We start from the raw sequence: 10,440 nt of genomic DNA, 5'->3' as shown, positions 1-10,440 counted from the left end.
GTCGCTGAATACTTCTTTCTGTATTCGTTAAACCCCTAAAACATGACTAAACTGTAGCTCCCAGCGCCTCCACCTAACCGACGTGTGGATGTTTAACCGTCAGAACTTCCTGCACTGGCTCGAAAGGGGGCGGGGCTTGTGAACGCAGTGAAGCCGCGACGACGAGTACAGTCAGTTTTCAGAACATATTTAAAAAATAAAAGTCTTCAGACACTCGACTATCCATCGGTGTGCCATGTACCTTTTTAAAATTGGAATTTTTTGAAACATTTTTGCACAATTTATTTATTGAGATGAAAACAGAGTCATTCAGAGTGGTTTGATGTGAAACGGTTCATTGTGGAGAAACTTACTGACTCGGATTTATTTAAAGTCTGACAGGATGCAGCAGTCGTGATGTCTAACGTCACAAGGCAATATAAAAATACATAGATTCTTAAAAATATTTTTATGACAAAATCGTATCCCAAAAGCATCGTAAAAAGGTCTCAGACAGCATATTGTAAACCAATTCATGTAAACAATTTCTGGGAAACAGGTTTTAGAGCTCTTCAGACGTCTGGTTCCCATTACCACCACTGTGAACAACAGTTTCAAGAACAGAGCATTTCACAACAAACCACTCTGAATGACTTTGTTTACATCTTTAAAAAATCGGTAGAATTCCCCTGTAAGTTAAAGTGATTCCCAGAGAACAACTATAATGAAGACAGGTTTCCAGCAGGTTTGACACATTAGATACGTTTCTCATAGGCTGGGGGTCAGAGAAACAGTGGTTTTCAGTTTTCCAAGTAACTGGATTGTTCATTGGCAGAGTTGATCTCTGGGCTGATGCAGTGACTGAAAAGATTGTAATCTAGAGCACTGAAACATCCCTCTTTAAAGGTGTCTGGTTCTCAAAGTGCCAGAAGAGGGTAGAGTCTAGCTCAAGTAAAAATATTGTTTCTAATATGAAAAAAAGACTTAAGTAAAAGTACTAGTCTAAAAAAAAAGTAAAAATATAAAGTAACAGATCACAAAACTATGTACATACTGAGTAAGTTGAATAATTGAGAGCAGCAGTGGAACGTCTTAGTACGTCCAGCATTTATATCAGCACAGAAATTTTAGTTTCTTAGACATGACTCTTCTCTTTTTGATGAACTCTTGGTCTAAAATAAAATAATAAACTTAAAAGGTCAGAGGTGTGACTGATCACAAAGCATACTGTCACTAATATAACAATAAAATGTAAAATTAAATAGTATTAACTACATGTTAATAACTAAAATGTAACTGAGTAAAAAGCAGACTCCTTTTCTCATAAATATCACTTGCAGAAAGTCACATGCACTTCATGTGATCATATTCATCATTCTTCAGCCAATAGTCCCAACATCTGCACTAAAGCCAGTATTTCCCATTTCCAGTCACACAGATCAAGCGGCACTGCATAGTTTGATGTTTTCCCTCTCTGTACCTGAGCCACATCATTAGCTAACAATCAGTCAAGTCAGTGAGCTGAATCAGGTGTGTTAGAGCAGGAAAAACACTCCAATCTGCTGCTGCAGACTACAGGAAAGCTAACTGGGGTAATGAGCAATTTAAACCATTAAACATTACTAATAAATGGGACCTCAGCATGAAAAGGAAAATTTTAACTCAGCCACTTCATTGTAAGATATGACAAGTCACAATTAAATAGAAACATCCAGTATTTAAGAGAGAGAAAGTAATTTGTTGATATCTAAATTAATTTAATAATATTAACCACAATTTCAGAGAAATCATCTTCCTGCTTGAATGCTTATATCAGTGAAAAATAGCCAAATGTAGGCCGAGCACTTCTTTTTTGATATATACGATATAAGGATATATGAAGAACAAACTTACTGTCAAATGTACCGGAGTGTAAACTTTATTTTAAATGTGATTAACCCCACTAGACACTGGACACTGAACGCTGGAGCAGGAATGGAAAAAAAAAGTTTATAATCTGCTGAGAAACCTGAGACTAAATAAACATATTCTTTCAGTATTAAACTACACATTAACCCAAGTTAATTTTTAAGACTGCATACAACTCCACCAGAATCACTCATTCTAACCTCTTGATATTGTGAATAACTGCCTTTCTCTATCCTACACGCTTAGAAATCACTGTTCTTTAGTCAAGACAATGGTCTATATAGAACCATGAACACTAAAGAACCCACTGAATGGTTAAAGGGGTCTTTGCATGGTGAAATGGTTCTCCAGATTGATGGAAAATGTGATGATGGAAATTAAAGCTTTTTGAAAAGGTCTCTTGTATTGTAACAATGTCAAGCATGTTACAATTGAAGAACCCTTTTTGGTGTTATATACAACCCTTTTGAAAAAGGTTCTATATGGAACAATCTACAACACATACAACACACAAAAAAAAACATTTAACCATGCAAAGAACGCTTTAATCACGCAATGGGTTATTTGAGCATTCAGTTCTATATAGCACCATTTTCTTTACAAAGAACCATCGAAGAATCATAATTTTTAAGTGTGTAGGAACATAGAATAGTTCAAATTATTTAGGGAGTACATTTTAAATCCTTTTAATTTTATACCCATCCAGGTAAATATCGTCTTGTTAGAAGGAATTTCATCAGCATGGAAAAAAGCAGAAAACAAAATACTTATAGCACAAAAGGGCCAGGTTTTATTTGAGGCAGTTTTATTTTAACTTCAATGTTAATTCCATGCTGTTTCTCTGTAAGAACAATACAGATTTTATGTCTGTGGCTCCAGTCATATTTCCAGTAGTACAAATTAGCTTCAAGTTAAATATGAACAAAAAGTACAGAAGAAATTGTAGGCAATGTCTAAATTTGGGGGAAGAAGAGAAATAGACTATTTCATATCTTTTTGTGGGCTTCAAATCAACTTTATTAGTGCTTTTTATTCTTTTCAAACAGCCAATGGAGACCTGCATTTGAGTTCTAAAAGCAATAAGGCTCCTTCCAATATGTATTTATTTTTTTTAGAGCTGCAACTATCCCTCCACCACCATCAGCCTATGTGCGCAATACAGTATTTTAGCACAAATTACAGTCCAGACCACTGCTAAAGTATCACTACATAACTTCTACTTTGTGATGTTAAGCAATTTGCTTCACATGGATATCAAGAAACTTGCAAGTTGCTCTGAAAATCTAAATTAACAAAGAGCACTTTATTTCGACTCGCCCTTTCCAAAGTTTTAATCATTTTAACTGCATTTAATAATTGCACTAACACAGAAATATTACAGCTCCAACAACTAATAGCCTAATAGTAGACATATCAGTAATAGTAATAAAAGTTAATTTTGTAATTACATTAAGAAAAACTCAAAATATATCCAGCAACTGATAAAATGTTGAGGAATAAAGCAAATAAACATAAAAAAGGAACATTGTACCAGGACAAAAGAAAAAAAAAATTCCAAGAACTCTTTAAGCTCTGCCCATCAGAAATTACAATTAATGTTTGTCTCAGAAGTGGTTCTTTTATTTCAATTAAAGGACTAATAAAAAGAATAATATTAAAAATGAAACAAAGGGAGAAAAAAATGGAGGCATCAAGCTGTTGAGTGTCACTCTTGAGGTTGGGCTTGGTGGCTCCCTTTGTGAGTGGGTTTGGGAAGGAGTGGGGTGGGGTGGGGTGGGGTGGAGTCTCGTATTGGCTGTGATGTCTCACTGGTTCTCGTCCTCCACATCTTGCAGCGCCTCTTTATTCTGTTCCTCACCTGCACATAGTTGGGGGGAAAAAAAATACAATATAAATAAATACATAAAAACTCACAAACATTCAATTCTGACACTAACATTTTTTAAATTGTGTATTTTTGCACATGAAGATTTAATGTACTGAACACACACAACACACTTGCAAAAAAATCTGTGCACCAATTCACAGCATACTCAACCAAGACCAAATCTCTTCTTAGTGGAAAAATAAACGCATGCAATGAGGTGGAAAGAAATTCATTAACCCAGTAAAGTGAAAGGAACTCAAAAAACTCCTTGTCTTACTGCTAAGGAGGGCAAAATAAATGGTATATTAATCATAATCAGCATTAGTCAAGGGCAAAAGGCTACAGTTGCATTCAGCTAAACACACAAATATCAAGTATCGCTTACATAACAGTGTATACTTTGTGATCACGTTTTATATATATAATGTGTGTATAAAAAAAAAAAGGGGGGGGGGCCTCCAGAATACTAACTGTACACCCACTGCACACTTCAGGGGCCACATACAATTCACCTGCTGCGGGCATAATTTCTGTTCACTTAACAAAATATCAGATTATACCACATTTGTATTTTATCGACACTCAAGTGCACATGGGGGGCCTGTGACCATGCATAGACTTAATGCAAGACATGCTTCAGACACAAAAGTAGTTTTCTGAACTTAGTAAAACCTTAGCACAAAGGTTAAAGTGAGTGAGTGACAATACAGTTAGTGAGACAGACAAAAAACAGCCTCACTTACAAATACAGTTTGTGGGCAATTAACATATTTCCATTTAGGAATCTAAACAGTAGGAATAAGGGGAAAAAGGCAAGATGGGTTAAAATGGATGTCAAAAAATATTTTGTGAACGAGGCGACATGGAAATGTATTAGAGACTGCAGAGTTTGACCAATACCAGTTTTTTGAGTTAGATACTGGTATCCTGATTTTGGTGTCTCCTACTCACTCGTTATTTAAAAGAGGGCGAGCCAAAAGTCAGCAATCATCTAATTTCTGTAAGATGCTTAATGTCAGATTTATCTCATCAATACCATCATTAAAGCAAAGGCTATCCTGCGTCACGGACACACGCACTCGCTAAAACAATTATAATGGTGCTAATCCATCATTAAACATCTTATAGATATTTTGGTGGTTGCAGACTTGTAACTGGAAATGTGTTCAATGCATTTGTAATACTATATAACCAAGCATTTCCAATTCATCAGTTAAGGAAGCAACAAACAGTGCATAGTCAGTTTTGCTGTTGAAAACAGAGGAGCAAGGTGCTCCAGCTTTGAACACTATGCACTGTGAGTTGCCTGTTTGAAGCCTGTCTGAGGCTACAGTGCTACTTTATTTTCTGCTTACGTGAGGAGCAGCACATTACAGTGGTTACTTAAACCATGTTCAAGAGCTGTAAATCATCCCTCTTCAATCTTAGTTGAACTTTATATGTTTATCACTGGAAAGCAGAGGAAAGGCTGAAATGATTAAGCTTCATGTTGGTCACTTAACCCGCCCCCGTTCATTCTCTGCTCCTCCATCATTCTGACCATCAGCTCAGCCACAATTAAAAAACAGTTAAGTGAGAGGTTTTGGTACTCAGGTCATCCTAACTGATAAAAGGCATAAATGGCTTTGATCTTTCGTGCAAATGTCAGACTCTATCTGTTTGTCAGCTGTATCTTTCAAGGTCATCATATACAGCATTTTAAAAATGCTACAATGCTAGAATTTTCAGAGTGTGACATCTCAGTTTCAACTCAGATATACGGCAAATCCAGGATGCCTTACCATCTCCCTGCATATCTGAAGTCCATAGTGTCAGATTATCACGTAACAACTGCATGATGAGTGTGGAGTCCTTGTAGCTTTCTTCGCTCAATGTGTCCAGCTCAGCAATAGCATCATCAAACGCTGCTTTTGCCAACCTGAAAAGAAGCAAAAAATTAAGGGGTGCTAATCTAGTAAAGCATAACATGTACCATCAAAAGGAAAAACAAGACTATAGCATTATACACAGTTTTTACATTTTAACCTAAGTACAATATCATTTTTCTTTTCCCGAACGCAACATTGAAATCTTGAATATCAGCCAATATCAATACCAATCCAATATTTTTTTCTGTAAAAACTACTAAGCATTAAAATCAGCTGTTTATAATTTAAGTGCTTAAGATGAGCATCTAAAGTATGCCATCATACTCAAACTACTCCAACACTTTACTACCCCACAGGATGAAATACACAGCTAACATCATATCACTATACAGTGTGAGGACTGGTTCAGATTTAGGCCCAATCCCACTTCACCACTTGCCCCAACCACTTAGTCCTTACCCCTCCGTGTTGCATTCACACCTAGAGGTAGGGTGTCCTGAATTTTGTTGAAATAGAGGAGTAGGGCGAAGTGTTAGGGCTAAATGGACCTCCAAACTGAGGCTTTTCAGAGGCCCACTCCAAACAGTGTGTTGTGAGGAAAAAAAAAAGAAAAACCAGCAAGACGGCTGCGCAAGCAACCAAAGAAACCCACATATGTAAGTATTTTCTCAGTCAAAAAATTACAATAGCCATTGCATTATCTTAGTTTAATGTTGTTTCAATGTAATTGGTCCTTTTCCTCATAACAAACATAAAAAAATTTCTCGTTCCACCTTAAATGGTGCAGCAGTGACATTCTGCCACCTCAGGCATCGCATCAGAACTGCTGTACTATTTAAGGTGGAACAGGAAAATTCAAACAAGAAGCTAGCAAATAGCTGACTAAAGCTTCATATCACCAAAGAATTTGGGGTGGGTGATAATGAATAATTGTCACATTCCCCCCTCTTTGAAAGCATATGATTCCCTAAATGTAACTAAAGACCAGCAGCTAGGTTGCTGAATTTTGCCACTCCTCTGCTATCACTGCAGACCGGCAGGGTCGCCTACAGAGCACTGCTAGTAATGTTAGCCTGTTAATGTACTAATGTTCTTTTTTATTTGAGGGTTGTCCCACTTTGTAGGGGAAGATTTCAACCACTACTCCTTGTAACTCAGTTTCAAGAGGAAAGGTGACACTCGAAAACAAGGGGAAGGGGTAAAAATAAGAAATGGGATTGGGCCTTATTCTTTTCCCCCCCTGATATTTCACCCAGCATTTTCTGGAAATATCAACCTGATACTGATACCCTACAATACTGATAAACTAAATCTAAATGTAAATCATAAAGAGCTACCTGGCTACCAATAAGTGTAGTTGTTGATTAAAGTATCATTAAAGAACACAGCACACAAACCTGCATGCACGGTCAGGTGAATTGAGGATTTCATAGTAGAATACAGAGAAGTTAAGAGCAAGACCCAAGCGTATGGGATGTGTAGGTTGAAGGTCTGTCATTGCAATATCACTAGCAGCTTTGTAAGCGACCAAACTATTTTCTGCAGCCTCCTTCCTGTCGTTTCCTGTAGCAAACTCAGCAAGATACCTGTGGTAATCACCCTTCCTGTGAAATCAAAGAAACAAAGAAAAGACGTGGTTATGACATTCACAAAGGTGCGATAACCTCTTGTTAATTTCATTTTGAGTAGCTTCATTCATTTTCCTCAGCAAAAATTTGAGCGGTTAAATGCATTTTACTGAATACCACCTTGAGATTTGGTTTTGGAAAACATTTATACGCCTGTGTTTAACTGAATACATATTTTTATATATATCTTCATCTGCCTAGCTACCTGGTAATATTACAAACTACATCTTTATTTAAATCCTGTGAAACAGGAGCTACATACATTTTGTAGTAGAAGACCTTGGACTCTCCTGAATTAGCAGCTGGAATTAGGTGCTTGTCCAAAACATCAAGGATGTCATTGCAGATTGACTTCAGCTCAGTCTCAACCTGAATATGAAACATGGGAGGGCTGTGACACAGAACAAGCCATAAAATCACTACAAAGTATTACAGTCAGGTCAGATAGAGAACATTCCTTACCGTTTGCCTGTACTCCCGAATCATTTTCAATTTGTCTTCTCCACCCTTATTTTCTTCCTTCTGCTCAATACTACTAATTATCCTCCAGGACGCTCTTCGTGCACCAATAACATTCTTGTACGCCACTGACAGCAGGTTTCTCTCTTCAACTGTGAGCTCAACATCCATCCCAGCCACCTTCTTCATTGAGTCGACCATTTCTGTACAATTGAACAGCAAAGAAAAGAAACATCCCTTTAGCAGTCACACACACATATACATACATACATACATTAAATTTAAATTATACATTTAAATATACTGTTAAAAATATGCCTCTTCAATAGTTCTTTAGTAAGAAAAAGAAAAGAAAGAAGAAAAAAAGAAAATGATGAATCTTAAAGATAATGGTTCTATATAGAACCATAAGCATTCAAAGAGCCCTTTACATGATTAAAGGGATCTTCGCATGATTAAATGGTTCTTCAGATTGATGGAGAATGTGCTGCAGATGGTTCTATTTAGTACCTATTTTGAAAAAGGTTCTATATAGTACCAAAAAGAGTTCTGCTATTGTTATGATGTCAAGCTTGTAACAAAGAACAACACTTTTTGGTGCTATTTAGAACCCTTTTCAAAAGGTGCTATATAGAACCATCTACAGCACATTTTTCATCTGAAGAATCCTTTAAACATACAAACAGTTCTTCAAGTGTTCATGGTTGTACACAGAACCATTTTCTTAAAAAAAAACCTGAAGAACCATCTTTTTAAAGTGTGTATCTTAACACGTGGTGTAGAGGCAGAGAGGCGGCAACCTTTTTAAACAGGGCAAGTTAATTGCTCAACCTACAAAACAGGGTCCTACTACTGGACACAAGGTTTGGCCTCAATTAAATGTCTCACATACGTATAACTTGCATTGTCCCGAGTTGACCCGAGCACACTGGCGACTACATTAGGGTTATAGCACGTGATACAGAACAATAGTTGGGTTTCATTGCAGCACCTACTAGTTAACCAGTCAGTATAATCCAAGGTATTCTTAAACGTGGGCGTTCACTTCTTCAAGGTGCTTTAAAAGGAGGTTTAACACTATGACTGGAAACGAAAATCCGTGCGGCTACCGATAACTTACATCTGCAGCAGCTACACCTTTCTAGTTGCCCACCTGCCTACACTCCCATTCAGGTCACTTTGTTTAGCTAATAAAATGTACTTCTCCTTATTTCATGTCAGGTCATTACACCACGCTGTAACAAAGCCAGCCATGCACCAACGTTGCTGTATATAACACACTTACTAACTACATTAGCTCAACCTGCTAGTAGGTAGGTTAGCTCGGGTTAGTTGGAAACGCTAGCTAGCTAACCTAGCTCACTCCGCTGGTGTACAGTGGTGGGTCATTTTGAGACACATAGCTACAACCCAGCAGGTTTGGATAGTGAACATTACCGTAACCTATAATTAAAGCTATTGGGGTCAAGTGGGGTGTAGAGGTCTGCACCCCTCCTCCTCGCCTTGGCTAGCAACAGCCTGCCTCACCCAATAACTGTCCGCCATTTTGTCTGTTCCAGTAACGTCTCCATCTTCGTGCCGTCCCCCTGACTGAATCATGGTGGTCGAAGTAACGTTAGTTTGTCAATAAGCAAACAAATACCATTTTAACTTGGTCGAAAAGTAAGTCCACTACCCGTCTCTCCAGTGCCCCGGCCCCCAGTTTAAACATAAATCCAAGCGCTACAGCATAAAGCTAGGAGCGCGAGCGCTAACCATTCAGCTTTGGAGCAGCGTTCGCTACAAAATTCGGGTCTTACCATCGTATCTCTCAGCTTGCTCGGCAAGCTTGGCTTGATATACTAAGTCCTCCCGATTAACCATGTCGGAAAAGTGTGATACGAGCGTACTTCAGCAACGGATTAGCGAAAGAGGAGTGTTATGTGAAGCGGCAGGCCCTCGTAGGAGCAGCAGCTGCAGCCTGAACCGTGTTGAAGCCCCGCTGTCCGCCGGCGCCACTGGGGCAAAAATGGCGAGAGGCTCATCCGGGAATTTCACACATGCACAGCAGACAGACGGGTCCAGCCCCAGTGAGTGACTACTCAGCCTCACCGCACTGTCAGTGGACACTGTGTTAGTACAGCAGGGCTGAGAGCTGAGGGGGCACAAAGAGGAACGCACACATTACATTCATAGCTGTGTTCAGTCCAGGTTACATTCTGAAAAGGCAGTATTCAGAATGCTATGGAAGACCACTCCTGCCAGGTTCAGGGTAAAAAAGCCTATTTTTATTGCATGTTTCTGGAAGCATAATGTCAAAATATTAAATTAGCATCTTTAAATAATGTAGAGCCCCTAAGGTACAAACGGTAACTAATGACGTTGCGTTCTCTCAATAATTTTAAGTTCCCTCGCAAATATAATGGATTTTGCAGGGGAATGCAAAATTTTGGTGAGAGAATTCAAAAAGTATGTAAGGGAATGTAATGTCGCTGCAAATTATTTTTTTAGGGGCTCCATAAAATAATTACATATTTATTTATTACTTATATTGACTTAGTACCTCGAAATAATGGCTTATTCTCTCAATATATTGACTTATTTTCTCAATATATTGACTTATTTTCTCAATATACTGACTTAATATCTCAAAATAATGTTTTTTCGTCAAAATATTGATGATATTTCAAAATGATTATGTAGTTCCTGGAAACGTAATAACTCATTAATTTGACATAATAAGTAATTTGTT

At 37.8% G+C, this 10,440-nt stretch overlaps 1 protein-coding gene across 2 annotated transcripts; it reads right to left on the bottom strand.

Moving 5' to 3' along the window:
- Nucleotides 1–2,671: 2,671 nt before the first annotated feature.
- On the bottom strand, nucleotides 2,672–9,728 carry ywhae1 (tyrosine 3-monooxygenase/tryptophan 5-monooxygenase activation protein, epsilon polypeptide 1). Of its 2 annotated transcripts, XM_036561713.1 has the most exons (7): nucleotides 9,509–9,728; nucleotides 7,713–7,912; nucleotides 7,513–7,619; nucleotides 7,020–7,226; nucleotides 5,536–5,672; nucleotides 4,498–4,539; nucleotides 3,614–3,745 (listed from the first exon to the last, which is right to left on the bottom strand). In XM_036561713.1, exons 1-6 carry the CDS (start codon nucleotides 9,570–9,572, stop codon nucleotides 4,532–4,534), a joined length of 723 nt encoding a protein of 240 aa, XP_036417606.1. In that variant the 5' UTR covers nucleotides 9,573–9,728; the 3' UTR covers nucleotides 3,614–3,745; nucleotides 4,498–4,531. The 2 variants fall into 2 exon arrangements, with proteins under 2 accessions (XP_036417596.1, XP_036417606.1); XM_036561703.1 differs by lacking the exon at nucleotides 4,498–4,539 and having other exon boundaries at nucleotides 2,672–3,745.
- Nucleotides 9,729–10,440: the final 712 nt, after the last annotated feature.

Source organism: Colossoma macropomum, unplaced genomic scaffold (assembly GCF_904425465.1).
Source record: "Colossoma macropomum unplaced genomic scaffold, Colossoma_macropomum, whole genome shotgun sequence".
Taxonomy (NCBI): Eukaryota; Metazoa; Chordata; class Actinopteri; order Characiformes; family Serrasalmidae; genus Colossoma; species Colossoma macropomum.
Note: the sequence above shows the minus strand (reverse complement) of the source record. Positions and strands in the feature narration are given on the sequence as shown.